The sequence below is a fragment of the Cervus elaphus genome, chromosome 4 (assembly GCF_910594005.1).
Source record: "Cervus elaphus chromosome 4, mCerEla1.1, whole genome shotgun sequence".
Classification (NCBI taxonomy): domain Eukaryota; kingdom Metazoa; phylum Chordata; class Mammalia; order Artiodactyla; family Cervidae; genus Cervus; species Cervus elaphus.
The window spans coordinates 57,493,286-57,511,620 of NC_057818.1; the positions used below are offsets into that span (position 1 = coordinate 57,493,286).

The following is an 18,335-nucleotide window of genomic DNA, read 5'->3' on the forward strand; positions in this document are numbered from 1 at the left end:
TCCCTGGTGGCTCAGACTGTAGGGAATCCACCTGCAGTGTGGGAGACCTGGGTTCGATCCCTGGGTTGGGAAGAGCCCCTGGAGGAGGGCATGGCAGCCCACTGCAGTATTCTTGCCAGGAGAATCCCATGGACAGAGGAGCCTGGCGGGCTACAGCGCATGGGGTGGTAGCACACAGCACAGCCTTCTCCAAGGCCACGGGCCTCAGGAAAACCCCGCTCCATGATGACCAGGGCTTCTTGCCTCAGCAACACCCTGCCCCACCCTCCATGTTTACCACTCTTTCTCTCTCAGCAAGACTCTCCTGTGATCACCACTGCCATCTGCCTAAGTGGCAGACATCTTTATTTCCGTTTAGGAGAAGCTTCTCTTGTATTTACAGGGTTTTGTTTTGTGTTTTTTTGGTGGGGGGTGTGTGTGGAGGGGTTATGCAGGAGCTGTTACACTTATAAAACAATACCTTAGACTTGAGCAGGATTTCCAGGCTTCTTACATAGCCCTCATATCTGTTCCCACCATCCCCAACTGCTTATGGCTTTGGCTTCTTCCTGGCCTCCTTGCTTTTAAGTACCCTCCTTCCCCCACAGTCCTCCTAGAGGCAGTCACAGAAGGCTTAAAAAGGTTTTTTTTTTTTTTTTTTTTTTTTTTAGGTTTTGGCCCTGGCCTGAGGCATGTGGGATCCTGGTTCCCCGACCAGGGAACGAACCTGTGCCCCTCTGCCGAGGAAGCACCGAGTCTTAACCCACTGGACCGCCAGGGAAGTCCCCAGAAGGCTCTTTTGGACACTTTTTGAACAAGCCTTGTCAGCTCTAAGCCCTCTGCCTTGTGCGAGGGCATTCTGACCCTAGCGGGTGCGGGTCACCACCCATCCGCTCCGGCCCCTCTCCGGGCGTCCGGCACCAGAAGCAACCGTTCCTCCGCCGGGCTCAGGGGTTCGAGGTGCGCCCTGGCCGGCAGGCCTTTCCACCGGCTGTTTTCTCTGCCACAGGTGCAGTCGTTCCCCTCCCACCCCTTTCCCGTGCTCATTCTTACTCATCTGGATCCTGGTTTAAACACTACCTCTTTCAGAAAGCATTCCGAGACGCCCCACGCTGAGTTAGCCGCCCCACCTCCGGGCTCCCCTCTGCCCTTACTGATCTATGCCTTAACGCCCATCCCTCTGGGTCTTGATTTGCCAGAGTCGGTGCGCACCGCCTCCCGCCATCAGACAGGGAGCCCGTTGAGGGCAGGGATTGGGGCTGACTCAGCTCTGTTACCCCACGAACCCCCTGCAGGGCCTGGCTCCTGGGAGGTGCCTGGGCAAATGTTTGTCTCCTGAATAAAGGATGATCCTTATCGCTCCTCTGCTCCCAAATCTCCGTGGCTTCCCGCCCCTGCGACCTGGCCCCTCTTTCATCTCTCCTCCACTCGCCCACCTCCGTCACTCCTCTGCCTCCCTTGGAGTTTGCACGTGCGGTTTCGCAGCCAGCAAAGAGGTCTTCCCCCGTGTCCACCCTACTTAAATGTTTGACATGATTGATCAATTTGACATGATCGATCAATTTATCACCATTTGAAATACTAGCTATTCTACTTATTTTCCTCCTTTTTGGGCCTCTCCCGTGAGAGCGGGCTTTTGTTTTGTTCATTGCTGTCACAAATTAAGTGCTCCATAAATATTTGCAGAATGAATGGATGGATGGACAGACACATGTCTGTCTTCGGGTCTTGGAATCTTCGGGTCATGGAATTTTTCCAGTGTTCATATGGGACCTTCAGGTTCCTGCCAGACTGTGTCTCTCGCCCTTGGATCCAGGCTGGCTGGGGCCAGAGGGACCGGTTTTGGGGGGTGGGGGGCAGGCGGGGAGAGGGAGGAGGAGACAGCGGAGTTCACCAAGGCCGCGCGTTAGGAAACAGACCTGTTTTAAGGAGCCGGCCAGCGGGTGCACGGTGTGACCACACTGCCCTCTTGTGGCTGGAGCTGAGAACAGCGTCTTCCTCAGCTTCTCGAGGCCCTTTGGTCCCATTCGCGACAGAACTGTGGTTGAGTCTCAAAGGAGATGGACTGTAAGTGTAATATACACACAGAATTTTGAATACTTACTATTAAAAAAAAAAAGGTTAAATTTCTCAAGGTTTAGAGATTAGATTTGATAGACAGAGTGCCTGAAGAACTATGGACGGAGGTTCATGACATTGTACAGGAGGCAGGGATCAACACCATCCCCAAGGAAAAGAAATGTGAAACAGGAAAATGGCTGTCTGAGGAGGCCTTACAAATAGCTGTGAAAAGAAGAGGAGCTAAAGGCAAAGGAGAAAAGGAAAGATATACCCATTTGAATGCAGAGTTCCCAAGAATAGCTAGGAGAGATAAGAAAGCCTCCTCCAATGATCAATGCAAAGCAATAGAGGAAAACAATAGAATGGGAAAGACTAGAGAGCTCTTCAAGAAAATTGGAGATACCAAGGGAACATTTCATGCAAAGATGGGCACAATAAAGGACAGAAATGGTATGGACCTAACAGAAGCAGAAGATATTAAGAAGAGGTGGCAAGAATACACACAACTATACAAAAAACATCTTCATGACCCAGATAATCATGATGGCGTGATCACTAACCTAGAGCCAGACATCCTGGAATGTGAAGTCAAGTGGGCCTTAGGAAGCATCACTATGGACAAAGCTAGTGGAGGTGATGGAATTCCAGTTGAGCTATTTCAAATCCTGAAAGATGATGCTGTGAAAGTGCTGCACTCAATATGCCAGCAAATTTGGAAAACTCAACTGTGGCCACAGGACTGGAAAAGGTCAGTTTTCATTAAAATCTCAAAGAAAGGCTATACCAAAGAATGCTCAAACTACTGCACAATTGCACTCATCTCACACACTAGTAAAGTAATGCTCAAAATTCTCCAAGCCAGGCCTCAACAGTATGTGAACTGTGAATTTCCAGATGTTCAAGCTGGATTTACAAAAGACAGAGGAACCAAAGATCAAATTGCCAACATCCATTGGATCATCGAAAAAGCAAGAGAGTTCCAGAAAAACATCTACTTCTGCTTTATTGACTATGGCCAAAGCCTTTGACTGTGTGGATCACAACAAACTGGAAAATTCTGAAAGAGATGGGAATAACAGATCACCTGATCTGCCTCCTGAGAAATCTGTATGCAGGTCAGGAAGCAACAGTTAGAACTGCACATGGAACAACAGACTGGTTCCAAACAGGGAAAGGAGTACGTCAAGGCTGTATACTGTCACCCTGCTTATTTAATTTATATGCAGAGTACATCATGACAAACGCTGGGCTGGATGAAGCAAAAGCTGGAGTCAAGATTGCCAGGAGAAATATCAATAACCTCAGATATGCAGGTAACACCACCCTTATGGCAGAAAGTGAAGAACTAAAGAGCCTCTTGATGAAAGTGAAAGAAGAGAGTGCAAAAGTTGGATTAAAACTCAACATTCAAAAAACTAAGATCATGGCATCTGGTCCCATCACTTTATGGCAAATGGATGGGGAAACAGTGTCAGACTTTATTTTTTGGGGCTCCAAAATCACTGCAGATGGTAACTGCAGCCATGAAATTAAAAGACGCTTGCTCCTTGGAAGGAAAGTTATGACCAACCTAGACAGCATATTAAAAAGCAGAGACATTCCTTTGTCAACAAAGGTCCGTCAAGTCAAAGCTGTGGTTTTTCCAGTGGTCGTGTATGGATGTGAGAGTTGGACCATAAGAAAGCTGAGCACCGAAGAATTAATGCTTTGAAACTGTGGTGTTGGAGAAGAATCTCGAGAGTCCCTTGGACAGTCCTTCCCTTCATTGGAAGGACTGATGCTGAAGCTGAAACTTCAATACTTTGGCCACCTGATGTGAAGAACTGACTCATTTGAAAAGACCCTGATGCCGGGAGGAGAACGAGACGACAGAGGATGAGATAGTTGGATGGCATCACTGACTCCTGGAGCTGGTGATGGACAGGAAGGTCTGGCATGCTGCAGTCCATGGGGTCGCAAGGAGTCGGACACGACTGAGTGACTGAACTGACTGACACATTAAAATAGTAATATTTTGGATATTTGTTGTTGTTCAGTTGCTAAGTTGTGTCTCTTTGTGACTGCATGGACTGCAGCACACCAGGCCTCCCTGTCCATCACCATCTCCCAGGGTTTACTCTGTCTCATGTCCATTGAGTCGGTGATGCCATCCAACCATCTCATACTCTGTTGCCCACCTTCTCTTGCCCTCAATCTTTTCTAGCATCAGGGTCTTTTCCAATGAGTCAGCTCATCAGGTGGCCAAAGTATTGGAGCTTCAGCTTCAGCACCAGACCTTCCAATGAATATTCAGGACTGATCTCCTTTGGGATGCACTGGTTTGATCTCCCTGCAGTCCAAGGGACTCTCAAGAGTCTTCTCCAACACCACAGTTCAAAACAGCATAGCACAGTTCAGTGTTCCGCCTTCTTTATGGTCCAACTCTCACATCTGTACATGACCACTGGAAAAACCACAGCTTTGACTCTATGGACCTTTGTCAGCAAAGTGATGTCTCTACTTTTTAACACACCGTAATAAAATATATTAATAACATTTCACCTGTTTCCTCCCCTCTTTAAAAATATGGCCATATGAAATCTTTAAATTACATATATGGCTCATATTATGAATATATTTCTGGTGGTTAGTGTTGCTGTAAACTACAACAGAAATCTAATCAACCACCCGCCTCCTGATGGGAAGGGAGCAACTTGATTAAGAAAAGCCCCTTGCCCAAAACCACAAGGTGAATCAGTGGCTGACATGCAACAAGGGCCCAAGTCCCCTGGCTTCCAGCAGGCAGCACAGTGAAAAGGGTGAATAGCCCCAGCTTCTTCACTGATTTACTGCTGTGTGACCTTGGGGAAGTCACTTCACATCTCTCAGCCAAAAATTTACTATTTGTAAAACTGGGGATCAAAACACAGTTTATCCTATCGCTGAGCTTAACGCAAGGAAGGAGTGCTCTGCAAAGGCCTGGCAAACTAGGACTGGACATGGGCTCCCGCCTAAGCGAGACCTTGCACGACCCGCCCTGGCAACCACCGCATCTCGACTCTTGCTCTTCTCCCCCCTGCCCTCTGCTTTGGCCACACCACCTGCCTGTCGTTTCCTGGACTTACCAACTTTATTCCCACCCTTGGGCTTTTGCGTCAGCACTTCCTTCTGCCTGGAAAGGTCTTCCCCAAGGTGGCTGTATGACTTTTTTTTGGCTGCCTTTAGTCTTAGTTAACTCAGGATCTTTTGTTGCAGCCCCAAGACTCTCTAGTTGTGGTGGGTGGGTGCAGTGTTGCGGTGAGGGTGGGGTGGGGGGGGACTTAGTTGCCCCCTGACATGTGAGATCTTCGTTCCCACACCAGGGATCGAACCCGTGTCTCCTGCATTGCAAGGCAGATTCTTAACCACTGGGCCACCAGGAAAGTCCCGATAGCTTTATGATCCACTCCTTTGCTTCACTCAGGTCTCTGCTCAAATGCGACCTCCTCAGAGAGGCAATGCCCTGACCACCATGGACACTGGTGCTCACTATCTCCCTCTCTAATCCTGCTTTATTTTTATTGGTTGTGTTAATCACTACCTGACATTATATATTCATTGACTTATTGTCTGTTTCTCCCAGACTGTGAACCTCATGGCGGCTGGGGCTGTTGTCTTTTGCTCACTGCGGTATTCCTAGCCTTTGGCACATGGGCCACAGATGAGGTGCTCAATAAGTGTTTGTTGAAGGAATAATTAACCGAATGCTCGATTAATTCACAGGGGGCTCCGAGAGCATCTGTTCCCAGCCCTCCAGCCCAATCTAAATAGGAAAAGAGAGACCCAGAGTGTGGATGGCCAGAGGACAGGACCCAGCGTCTGGGGATTGGGAGAGTCCCAATGTCCTGGGCTGGGCAGGGTGGGAGAGATTCAGGGACGCTTCCAGGAGGCCCCTGGAGGATGTTGAGCGGGAAGATGGGAAAGGAGGGCGTTTCTAACAAAGGAGCAGCCCAGCAAAACTTGGAGGTGGGACTGAGGACGCCAAGACTGCCCAGGAGTCAGGCAGTTTCTGAGCCTCACGCCTGTCTGGATCGGCAGGACAGCAACCCCGAAATCGAGCGCCCCCTGGTGGCCAAATCTTAGTGTGAACAGCCAAGTCGGACACATTTATTGAGCGCTTTATCAAACATTCAAAACAGTGCTTTGGTGGGAGGCCTTGATTCCATTTTCAGCGAGCAAATGGAAGATCCGAGAGGTTGAGTCACTGACCCAAGCTCACCCAGCTCTGCCTCTGGAATCTGAAGTCTGGAGAGCCGCCCCAGTTGCTCTTCATCCATCAGAGATTCAGGTGGTAGTGGGGATAAGGACTAATTCCACAGTCTTGAAGAACCCCAGGAGGACCTGGGTGAGAGCCCCCAGGTGGGGCTCCAGGGAGGTGACCTCGGGCCAGTTACGGGCCTCGGGCTACAGCCAATGAGATCATGGTGCGGGTGAAATGTGATGGCCCAGCGCCTGCAGTACACACAGCGCTCACACAGAAACACGAGTGCTGTAACTGACATGTCCATCCAGGTGCGTGGTTGTGCTTATCCTACTGCAGGCAAACACGAACACCAGGCAGGCAGTAGGCGATCGAGAAGGGTTAGGACCATCTGAGCACGCCCAGATCCCACAGAGGTACAGGCAAGCAGCCCCCTAATTCCCACTCGCTCAGGAATGGAAGGTCGTTTAGTGCTCTCCTCTCTGAGACCCAGGAGTCCCCGGCCCCCAGCCCCAGGAGCCCAGAGCGTCTGCAGGACCTCAGGTAACAGGTTCCGTCTCTCTCCCAGCTGCACACGAAGCCCAGGCTCAGGTAATTCCGTGGCATTTACAGGCGGCCCAGCGCCCCCTCGGCGCCAGATCCTGGCAGGGAACTGGAGTCTCTAGAAGTCGGGGACCGGCTGGGAAGTCGGCGGTTGGGATGGCTGCGGCTCCCGCGGCGGCCCCTCCTCGTCCAGCCCCCGGCGGCCCTTGCCGATGGCCAGGCGGGGCCGGCCGCGGTTCAGGCCGTCCAGGAGCGCGCAGGCCTGGCAGAGCGCGCGGCTGGCCAGCGCCCCGCAGCGGGAGCAGGCGCCGGGCGGCAGGGGCCGCGCGGCAGGGGCCAGCGCCAGGCGCTCGGCCGAGTGTACCAGGTCCAGCACCGCCGACGGCCGCGCCGCCTCCAGCATCTTGAGCAGGTCGCGCGCGTGGCCGCGGAAGGCCTCGGGCGCGTACACGCACTCCTCGGAGAAGTAGTCCAGGCGGCGGAAGTGCGCGTACAGCACCACCTCCTTCTGCGACGCCAGCTGCAGCGGGCGGCAGCGCGGCAGGGCGCCCCCCTCGCCCGGGGAGCCCAGGCCCCCGCCCCGCGCCAGCCGGCCCGCGTCGCCCCGCAGGAAGTTCATGAGCACCGTCTCCGCCATGTCGTCCGCGTTGTGTCCTGGGGGAGGGGAGACGGGAGCCGTGAGGAGGGGGCCGGGGGAGGAGATCCCGGGGCACCGCGGGGTGGCCGGGGGGCGGCTGTGGGGGGACCCGGCGAGAAACGAGAGGGCGACGCACCCAGGCTCCCGTGGAGCAGCCCGGGGTGCCTCACTTACCCCCCACTTATCGCAGACCAGGCCCTCTGCTAGCGAGTGAAAGTCCTTTAGACTACAACCATCATTTCAGAGCCTCCCTGGTTGCACAGAAGGTAAAGAATCTGCATGCAGTGCGGGAGACCTGGGTTTGACCCCTGGGTCGGGAAGACTGTCATTTCAGTCTCAGTTAAAAGTGTACTTCAGAGAATTCCCTGGCGGTCCAGTAGTTAGGATTCTGTGCTTTGGATGCTGAGGGCCCAGGTTCAATCCTTAGTTGGAGAACCAAGATCCCACAAGCCAAAAAGACACCCCCCCCCCCCCCAAAGGAAAATGTACTTAAGACTACCCGGAAGTCATTTAATGGAAATTGGAAAGAAGGCTGTTGTGGTAAGCAGAATCCCCCACCCCCTCAACCTGAAAATATATTGGGTCCCATGGCAAAAGAGATCAAGACCGCATACAGAATGAGGGTTACTAATCAGCTGATCTTAATACAGGGAGAGCGGCCTAGCTGAGCCAAGGTGGGCCCCAGGGTAATGACGTGCTAAGTCGCTTCAGTGGTGCCCGACTCTGCGACCCCGAGGACTGTAGCCCACCAGGCTCCTCTGTCCATGGGATTCTTCAGGCAAGAATACTGGAGTGGGTTGCCATGCCCTCCTCCAGGGGATCTTCACGACCCAGGGATTGAACCCACCTCTCTTTATGTCTCCTGCATTGGCAGGCGGTTCTTTACCACTAGCGCCACATGGGAGGCCCAGGGTAATGACAGGGGTCCTTAAAGTCAAAGAGTTAGGATGCAAGATGTGGGAACACAAGCAAGGTCAGACGATGCAAGATGAGAAGGACTCAGCTGCTGGCTTTGAAGCTGGAGGAAGGTGGCCTCCAAGAGGTAGCCTCTAAAAATTGGAAGAGGCAAGAAAATGGACTTTCCAGTAGATTCTTCAGAGGAATGCCGACCAGTGAGACTTCTGCCTGAACCTTAACCTCCAGAACTGCAACCTGATACATTTGTGTTGTTGTTTTTTCTTATTTATGTTGTTTTAAGCCACTCAATTTGTGGTAATTTGTTACAGCAGCCATAGAAAACTCATAGTTGTTGACACAAGTGCCTTTGATGGCACAGACTGCAATGTTTTTGTGTTATTTTTGTTTAGAGAGACCAGGGGGAAAGTAATGAAATATTTACACAGCATTAAAAAAAAAAATGCACTGATTCTATCAACCATCATCTCTCGCCTGGACCACCCGCAGCTGCCACCCTCCCGGCTCTTTGCTTCGCCCTTGCCTCTCCAACCCAGGCTCCTCACCCCTGCCCTAGTATACTTTTCAGAGCCTTTGTCAAGCCCACCCATTTCCCCATTGCTCAAAGGATCAGATGTTAACGCCTCACCATCAAAAGGGGAAAGTGGATCCGAGCTCCGCCCACTGCTCTGGTCTTCCCGGGGCCCCTCAAACTGGCCTCGGCACAGATGGTTCCCTCTGCCTGGAACAACCTCCACCCACCTCAAACACCACTCCTCTTCACCCCCTCACCCAGAGCCCTCGGATCTCAAAAGCCCTTCCTCATCCCCTCTCTCCACACCATAAGGTCCTCTTTTGCACCACATAATTTTTTCCAGTAACATTTATGATCATTTATCATTTTATATTTGAACTGTGCAAAGGTACGGGCTTGGGTCAGTCTTAGGCATCGCTGTATTCTCAGCCATAGCCCGATGAGGATGATGTGAGCATATATAATACAAATGTGTGTGATACGTACTCTATATATTAATAACAGCTTGGATCTGGCATTTAGTAGAAGCCCAGTGGTTGTTTGTTGAAGGAATGGATGAGAGCGAGAGAAGAAAAGAGAGTTATGGAAAAGAAGAGATGGCAACAAGAAAAAGAAGTTACGAGGCAGAGATACTGTCCAGAGACAGAGATGAATTCTGAAGAGAGACAGCTGGGGGCATGAGACCGAGATTATTAGAGACGATTAAAGATAAGACTCAAAGACCTAAGCCCCAGAGACTAACCCCTGCCACTCGCTTCTCCCACCGCCCACCCTCCCTTCCAAGCTGCGTCGACCAAGACAGCGGCCAAGACTCGAAGTCTTCGTGATGCCCAGCCCATCCTGTTTCCCTCCGCCCCCACCACCCTGGCAGGAACCTTCTGTACGGCCGGGCCCCATGCTGGAGCATGCGCACATCCCCTTTTCCGTGTTCGGTTCTTTCCTCTAGGCCATTCATAGTCTCCATTATGCCTTGGGCACGCACTCCACCCCCCATACGGCGCCCGAAGCTCTCCCGCGCATGCGCCCCGCCCACCACGTCCCCTCTGGGCCGCGCCGGCGCTCACCGGTCACGACGTGCGTGGCTCCCACGAGGCGCGCCCCTTCCTCCAGCGCGCGGCGCCGCAGCACCCCGCAGAAGGTGCAACAGGAGCGGCTGCGGCCGGAGCCGGCCGTGCTGCGGGCCACGGCGTCCATCGTCCAGCCCCCGAAGAGGTCCGCGTAGGCCACGACGGTGAGCGGGAGCTCCCAGCGCGCCGCCTGTCGCCGCACGGCCGCCAGCGCCGCGTCCCGGTAGCCGCCGATGCCCTCGTCCACCGCCACAAGGTGCAGCGAGATGTCTAGGCGCGGGGCCAGCTCGCGCAGCACGTGTGCCAGCACCGTGGAGTCCTTGCCGCCCGAGGCGCCCACGGCCACCACGGCGCCGGGTGGCAGCAGGCGGCCCGCGACCACCGTGTGCAGCACCTCGGCCTCGAAGGCGGCGCAGAAGCAGGCGCCACACAGAGCCTGGCCCGAGCGCGGACGGCGGAGGGCGGCGCGCGCCTTGTTGCAAGAGGCGCACTGCGGGGCGGGCATCGTGGGGTCCTGGAGAGGCGGGAGGGGTCGGTTCTCCTGGATGGGTGGAGAGGGGAGGCAGGTTACACGTGGATTCCGGGTTGCGGGTCCTTGCTTACAGAGGGTAGTGTCCCTGCCGAGAATAGTGGGGACCAGGTAGGCTTCTTCCCGAGTAGTTGCAGTAATGAGTAGTTTAGTCGATAAGTCGTGTCCGACTCTTGCGACCCCTTGGACAGTAGCCTGCCAGGCTCCTCTGTCCATGGGATTCTCCGGGCAAGAATACTGGAGTGGGTTGCCATTTCCTTCTCCATCTTCCAGAGTAAGGGAGGGTTATATGTATACAGTTGACCCTTGAACAGCGCGAGGATTGGGAGTACAACCAAATTCCACATTAACTTTGCGGTCGGCCTTCCATATCTTCCCTGTTCCAAGTCCAAGGATTCAACCAAACTGCGGATGGTGTAGTATTGTATGTATTTATTGGGGAAAAAAAAATCTGAGTCTCAGTGGAGCAGTTCAAACTCATGTTGTTCAAGGGTCAACTGTTTGACACTTGAAGGTTTGAGGAGGTTTAAGGAGGCTAGTGCCTCCAGGAAGGCTTCTTGGATTACACCCATTACACACCAAGGAGAGAGAAGTAGCTGGTTGGAGGTGAGGGGTGGAGGGGAGAGGTAGAGATAGGCAAGTTAGGTCGGATTCTGTTTGGAGGGATGGAGGTGCATATTAAGGACACGTTTCACAGTCTCCAGGGAAGCCACACCTCTTACAACCCTGATCATAAGGACAGGTCGCTGACCTGGGCTTCCAGGGCTGCTCAGAGAGCTTGGGAAGGGTCAGTGATCTAAGAAAAGAAGGAGGCAAGGGGACTGCCGGCAGTTCTGTTAGGGGAAGGGGGATAAACAGGAAAGACCAACTGGACTTTCACTTTGGTGGGGTGGGATGCTCTCTCTACGAATGGGTTCCGATTGTATCCTCTGAAAGGCAGGGCAGTCATCTCAGAATCTCCCGCAAGCTTCTGTGGCCTTATCAAGAGGTGGATCAGCCCATCTTTGACTCCTTCTGTTCCCCCCCACCTCACTCCTCCCCACCCAGCCAAGATTCCCTTGGACCCACCTGCCGGGGGAACCCACCAGACTGAGTCCCTCCCCTCCAAGGCACCATCATCTCGGGGCTGGACTATCATAGTGCAGTAGCTAGCTTCTAAGCAGTTCACCCTGTTTCCAGGATTTCCCATAAAGTGTGGAATCATTTTATGTGACTCACGTGCTTACTGCCTGTAACACCAGTTAGGGGCTAGTGCAGCTCAGCTGTCTATGACAGGCACCGCAGAACCCAGATTCCTGATTCCCCTTCCCAAACCTGCTTCTCTTTTAAAGGGCAGCTCTGTCCCTCCAGCTACTCAGGGCAGGAGCTTTGTGTCCCAGGACACTGGACTGCTTTCTCCATCCCTCTTAACTCTCCCTGTAGGTGATTCCAAATTGCAATGTTAGGTCCCAACCTTTCCTCCAAATGCCCCACTGAGAATGCACTGGGGCATGTCCTCAAACCTCAAACCCCATACATCCAACCAGAACGGAGAAATTCCTGTTTGTAGCTTTAAAACAGACCCAGAAGCCCAGCACGCCTTAGCATCTACACAGCTGCAACCCTGGTCTGAGCCATGTCTCTCTCCTGGTTACCGCAGGAGGCTCCTCCTCCACCTCCCTGCCCTCCCCTTCCCTGCTCTGCACATGCAATTGTCCACAAAACAGCCAGTGAGATCCTGCCCAGGGTCTTCTCTACATCCTCCCATGCATCTCACCTCACCCCTCCCTCTGGCTTGATTCTCTCTCTCTCTCCTGGTTTACCTCCGGCTCAGCCTCTTTAGGAGAGGCACTTTCATGGTTCCTGCCCAGCTCATTTTCCTTGTGGGTAACTGAATCACGATGTTCATCGGGCTTGTCCTTTAAATGTCCCATTGAAGATACCCACTGGTTCTCTAGAATTCTAGGTACCCAAACTGACCAGTCCCCTGCTCCCCACGGAGAAACCTGTTCTTGCCCAGCTGTTCCCTGCTTGCTGAGTACCACCTCTCCACCCAGCTACTCCGTAGGACAGGGCATAAAGTCACTCTGGACTCATCTCTCTTCTCCCCCTAAATCTACGGTCACTAGGTCCCAGGAACCTGCCTCCTGAATGAGGAAGACTCTGCCAGGAAATAAGTGCAGATTTTCAGAGGCTCATAGGCCACGATACAGCTTTAATTTTAATTAAGAGAGAGATTGGAACCATGGGAGGGTTCTGTGCAAAGCAAGCATATGATCTGATTTAGGTTTTAAGTTTCCCTTTGGCTGCTGTGTGGGGAACAGACTGTGGCAGGCAGGGAGGCCAGGGAGGAGGCCAGGGCAGTAGTCAGTGAGATGATGTTGGCCTGGACTGGGGTGCTGGCAGTGGCGATGACAAGAAAAGGTGGGCTTTTGGATCTATTTTGAAGGTAGGGTCAGTAGGGCTTGCACAAGACTTGGATTGGGATGGAGGGTGGGGTCATGAGAAAAGAGAGGAATGAAGAATGATTTGAAGGCTTGGGCCTGAGCACCGGGGAGGATGATGAGAACATTTAGTTGTGGAGGAGGCTGACTAGAATTCCATTTGGACACGTCAGATTTGAAACGTGTGTTAAGCATCTTCCTCTCGAAGATTTTATAGACCCCAGGTTGGCTCAGGCGCCCCCTCTGGGGTCGCAGAGCCCCTTGTATGCCTCCATTCCAACTGGATCACGATGCTACCCTTCATGGTGACAGGCCTGTCTCCCTTCCCGTGTCCCGTGAGCTCACTACAGGTAGGGAAGGACAGGGTCTGCCTCAGCCACCAGTGACTCCCCCTGCCTTGCAAGGGATTTGGCAAAGGATCGGGGCTCAGTAAAAATCTGTAGGCTGAGGGAATAAGTGCTCCCAGAAGGCGGGGCCCAGACCCCAAGTGTGCCTCCGGATCGCAGCTTTGTCAGAATTATGGGTAGTGTGTAACATCATTCTATCAAGACAGAGGTTTCAGGACAGCGTAGGGACCTCCCGGAAGTATCCAGTTGGAGGTGAGAGCAGGGAAATAGTCAAATTTCCCCGAGCCCGCCCAGGGGAGAGGGGTGGGCGGCCCAGAGACAGGCTGGACCGCAGAGCCCACAGTGAGGATTCCGGTCAGTAGGCCTCTGGGATACAAGCATTGGGCAGTCAGAGGCGAAAGTTATCACTTCCGGAGAGTTCCTCAACCTTCACACGGCACCGCGACAAAGAGCGGGCGCTCAGGGGCCGACCAGTTCCGGGAGAAAATAACTCACCTGAGTAGAACGCGGTGCTGGATCGTCCAAACTGCCTAACACGCGGAACTCCTGTACGGAAGTGGCTCTGAGACTACGACTCCCACAAGGCTTTGGGAACTGTCTTGCCTACGGCTCCCAGAGCCCCACGCGACGGCTCCACCTGAAGCAGAGGTGGTTACTGAGGCCCTCGGCCTACAACTCCCAGCAGTCCCTGCGGCCCGTTATTGCAATCGGCCTACTACTCCCAAAATCCACTGCGCTGTTTCCTTCTGCGCCTGCGCATGGAAGGGACGCGGCGGTGTACTGTTAACTAAGATTAACAGTAAGGTGTCTCCGTGCCGGACGCTTAAGAGGCGAAGTGGCTACATTCTGGTTATCTGCTTTTGTGGGATCACGATAGGCTTTTAGAAGGATTGTAGAGCACATTGGACTTCCCTGGTGGCTCCGACAATAAAGCGTCTGCCTACAATGCAGGAGACCCGGTTTCAATCCCTGGGTGGGGAAGAGCCCCTGGAGAAGGAAATGGCAACCCACTCCAGTATTCTTGCCTGGAAAATTCCATGGACGGAGGAGCCTGGTAGGCTACAGTCCATGGGGTCGCAAAGAGTCGGACACGACTGAGCGACTTCACTTTAACTTTATTTCATAGAGCACATTATTTTTGCCCTTTGAGTTTGGGTCGCAGCCGTGTGAATCTCGTCCTCCACATTTTATTGGTAAAAGCAGTAATGAGCTCAATCCGGATTCAAGAGGAAGACGTAATAATTTCATTGTGTAATAAATGAAGTTTATTACTATTTTGCCTTAAGGAAGTGGTGGGATTGTTTGCAGCTCTGGGACTAGTACCTACAGCTACTCATTTATCTGTCAGCTGCTCCCTCTATTTGATGAGGGGGATTACCCCTTTCTGTCAGGCATGTTCAGAAAATGAAATGGGGTCATATATATTAAGGGGTAGAACAAAGCTTTCACCTTACCCAGTGCTTGGACCAGTATGTCAACAGCCTAGCATTGTCCACAGAACATTCCTGAGGGTGGCCAGAAGGTCAAGGAAGACGAATAGAGATCTTCCTTTCCCTGGAGTCCCTCCTCCCAGGTAGACCTGGGCCCTTCCTGGCACGTCTGACACATTGTTGACCCTCCTGAATCCAGACCGAGGGTCCTTGTTCTTTGTGGTCAACCTCCCTTCCCCCTTCCCCAAGGCTACAAGACATTCTGAGTCAACAGTCAACTCCGAATCAGCACCACGGATAGCGGCATCACCTTTGACTAGGGATCCCCAGAAACCGGACAGAGAGACAGAGCCCAGAACTTGGTAGCTGGTGGAGGATCCCCAGCACAGTGGGAGAATGAGTGGGATTGGGAACATTGTACCTGAGAGTCCAGGGTCATCTGCAGAACTCACACCGCTTGTGAGAGCCTGAAAGTCTCCACTATGTCTGCTTGGCCTATTCCTCTCTGAGAACTCACCCTTTAGTCAGAGAAGCAAGAGCCCCACCCATCACATGCCTTTGTTTCCCCACCACAGGCACTTTCTGCTGGGAGCCAGCACACGAGATCCCACCCATGACAAGGTCATGAGGAGAAGGCCTGACAAGCAAGGCAGATCAGGACTTCAGGAATTTCGAAAAGCTGCCCCAGCGCTCACCTTAAAGATGATCTGTCTTTCTGATGCTTGCTATATTAGACTACTCCTTAATTTCTGTGACACAGGTAGAAGGCCTTCCCCGATTTCTCTCCAAACAGAATCAACTTAGAACTTTAATCAACATGTCCCCCGGATGGCGGTATCCTATAAGATTATCCAGGATGAAAGGAGTGTTTCAATTTAGACCCCTTTGCTGGCATTCTAGCCTGCTTGGCAAATGCGTGTTAATGTAACACAAAAATATTATTTTAAAAGTGGTTAGAATTGTTCATTTTAACCAGGAATGCTAAACAGGGGCTGCCTCACCAGAGCTGCAGAGTCTTTGTGTTGTAAACCTTTTAGATAAATTCAACTAATAACTTCTGCAAAAGGACTAACCTTTGTGTTCATTAAAGAATAGATTACAGGAAAACAGCTTTGCATTCACCTAGGTCATAAAATGTCAATAGGCCCCAAGGCCAGAAGATAATGTATAAGACACTCACAAAGAAGTTACTGGAAACACCCTCGTTTCCTGAGGGACAAGATGGTGTAATGTTAAACTTTCTTCCCCTAAAAATGTACTAACTTAGAATATAAAAGCTACAGTAAAAAATAAAGATTTGCCAGACTCTGCCAGACCCTGCAAACACCCCCGTCTGGTCATTCTCTCATTCTCTCTCTCTCTCTCTTTCTCTCTCTCTCCCTCGCAGACTTGGCCCTATCAAGGCTGGTCTCACGTCTCTCTCTCGCCGACGCCATTCATCCTGAGGGTACCCCTGGATCCTGCCGAGGCTGGACCCCGGCAACTTTCCCTGTCTCATTGGAATTGTCAGATGATCTGTCTCCCAACCAGATGTTGCTTTTCTCAAGGGCAAGGGTTGAATCTTTACTAAAAACCTAAAGGTACAGTGTAGATGGTTGATGAATGAATGAAATTTCTTCCCTCACCTCATGGTAAGAGTTGACAACTCTTCCCCCTCATATTAACATACACTTCCTATCACCCAGCCCAATGAACCCTAAACTGTCAACTGATGAACTGACTTCCTGTGCAATTCACTTGCCTACTCTGGACCTCAGAGTCTTCTGCAAATTGAATAAGTGGGGTTAAAAGTCCTCCTAAACTCTGATGGCTGTGGTCAAAAGTTCCTCTTTCACCCACTGTTAAATTCTCTGTGACTTCCCTCTGTCTCTTCTCTGATTCTTCTGTTTTTTGTTTGCAAATTAGGGACCATGGGAAACAACCCTTCTGAGCACCTAGATACTATAAGTGCCCCTGCTAGGAGACAGTGAGTCGGTCAGGACAGAGGGGGCCCAAGAGTGGGATGGGGTGCAAGATGAGATATCAGCTGAAAATGCAAGAGCTGATGATGGTGTGGGCATGCCCTTGTACGCTTATCCCTTGCACCTTCCCTTCTCAGCGGTCACAGCACCGACCCTACCCCAGGTTATGGGTAACGGTTCCAGGAGAGGGGTGTGGGGTATAAGATGGGCAGATGCATGGAGCTGAATGGAAGAAAACAAATGGATTTTTTTTTTCTCTTTATACCAAGTCTTAAGGAAAACAATTGCAAAGCTATAGTACCAAAGGCAGCATGCTCAGGTGATAAAATGTCAGAGAAAATCAAGGAACCAGTTGGCATTAAAGTGAGGCTAGGGGCTTATTGGGGCTTTCCTAGTGGCTCAGAAATCAGGTAAAGAATCTGCCTGCAATGCAGAAGATGTGGGTTCGATCCCTGGGTCAGGAAGAACCCTTGGAAAAGGGCATGGCAGCCCACTCCAGTATTCTCACCTGGAGAATCCCAGAGGAGCCTGGTGGGCTACAGTCCATGTGGTCGCAAAGAGTTGGACACAGCTGAGCTAACACTCTCCCTTTTTTTTCACTAGGGACTTATTGAGGGAAGGGGGTGTGCAATGGGGAGGAGGAACAAGGCGATCCTGAGGGGCTGCAGCATCCTGTTTCTTGGGTGGCACAGTGGTCATGGGGGCTGAGAAGGGGGAGGGACTGCTGGGTTCATCCACAAGAGGGTCTTGGATCACTGAGGTGGGGCCAGGATTAGACGGGGCCCTGGGCTGGAAGCAGCCCTTTCCTGCAGCCTGAGAAGGGCTTCCTTCTTACCTGTGCTGTTTCCTTGGACGACGGTCATGGTCAAGTTCAAGTTCAGTGGAAAGTCTGTGACAGAGAGACATGGCGGATCCATGTCAGTAGTGAGGCCTCAGTGAACATGGGCCCTGTGTCCCCAGGAGCTGCAGAAATGGGGAAAGGATGGGGCAGGGATCCTCCTGACCCCCTCCCAGGCCAAATTCTGTGACCCGATGTTCGAGGCCCATAACCCCCGGTTATGGGTAATGGTTCCCGGGTACCCCCGCTGCCCTCCGGACCCTGTCAGGGGCTCGGGCATCCTGGCCCAGCTCTCACAGGACACGTTGAGGTGGACAAGCCTCTCTGTGCTCACTTCAGCTTTAGGCGAGGTCACCCGACAGGGGAGTTTGGTGCCATGGGGTGAGCACCAACGAGAGGGGGGTCCGGGGCCCAGGGAGGTGGCAGCAACTGATGCCCACCTCACAGGCCCAGGGCACAGAGCAGGTCAGGTTTCCAGAGCAGCCAGGCTCCAGGGTCCCAGAAACAAGGATGTGGGGTGTGTGGTTTAGGGCTGGTGAGGAGAGGGGGAGATGGATTAAAAGGGGGGTTCAAGGTGTAACCTCCAGACAACCTCAGACTTTGGTCCATTGCCTCCCTTGGGGACCCGTTCTACTTTACCCCAACACCCATTTCTGAAGGAGAGTCTCATTCATAAATTTTAGTATTGATTCTGTCACCTACCAATTGGCACTTGCCATCTACCTCAACAAAGATCAAATCCTGAGCCGCTGTGGCTGCTGACCTTCGTTACCCCCTGAAAAGAGTTCAGGGTGGAGATCAGGAATGAGGTATCTGTGTTGTGGGAAAAACTGGCAGGACATGTCTTCAGACAGTTAGATATTTTCAGGAGA

The 18,335-nt window shown here is 52.3% G+C and overlaps 1 protein-coding gene across 1 annotated transcript; it reads right to left on the reverse strand.

Moving 5' to 3' along the window:
* Nucleotides 1-6,143: 6,143 nt before the first annotated feature.
* On the reverse strand, nucleotides 6,144-13,862 carry CTU1 (cytosolic thiouridylase subunit 1). Its single transcript, XM_043899925.1, has 3 exons — nucleotides 13,730-13,862; nucleotides 9,933-10,476; nucleotides 6,144-7,456 (listed from the first exon to the last, which is right to left on the reverse strand). Exons 2-3 carry the CDS (start codon nucleotides 10,438-10,440, stop codon nucleotides 6,921-6,923), a joined length of 1,044 nt encoding a protein of 347 aa, XP_043755860.1. The 5' UTR covers nucleotides 10,441-10,476; nucleotides 13,730-13,862; the 3' UTR covers nucleotides 6,144-6,920.
* Nucleotides 13,863-18,335: the final 4,473 nt, after the last annotated feature.

What these genes read in the sequence shown, in the direction of transcription:
- CTU1 (XM_043899925.1), bottom strand. Translation starts at nt 10,440, where the DNA reads ATGCCCGCCCCGCAGTGCGCCTCTTGCAACAAGGCGCGCGCCGCCCTC. An exon ending in AGCCACGCACGTCGTGACCG is followed by an intron (nt 7,457 to 9,932) that starts GTGAGCGCCGGC and finishes CCCCTCCCCCAG; the next exon opens with GACACAACGCGGACGACATG.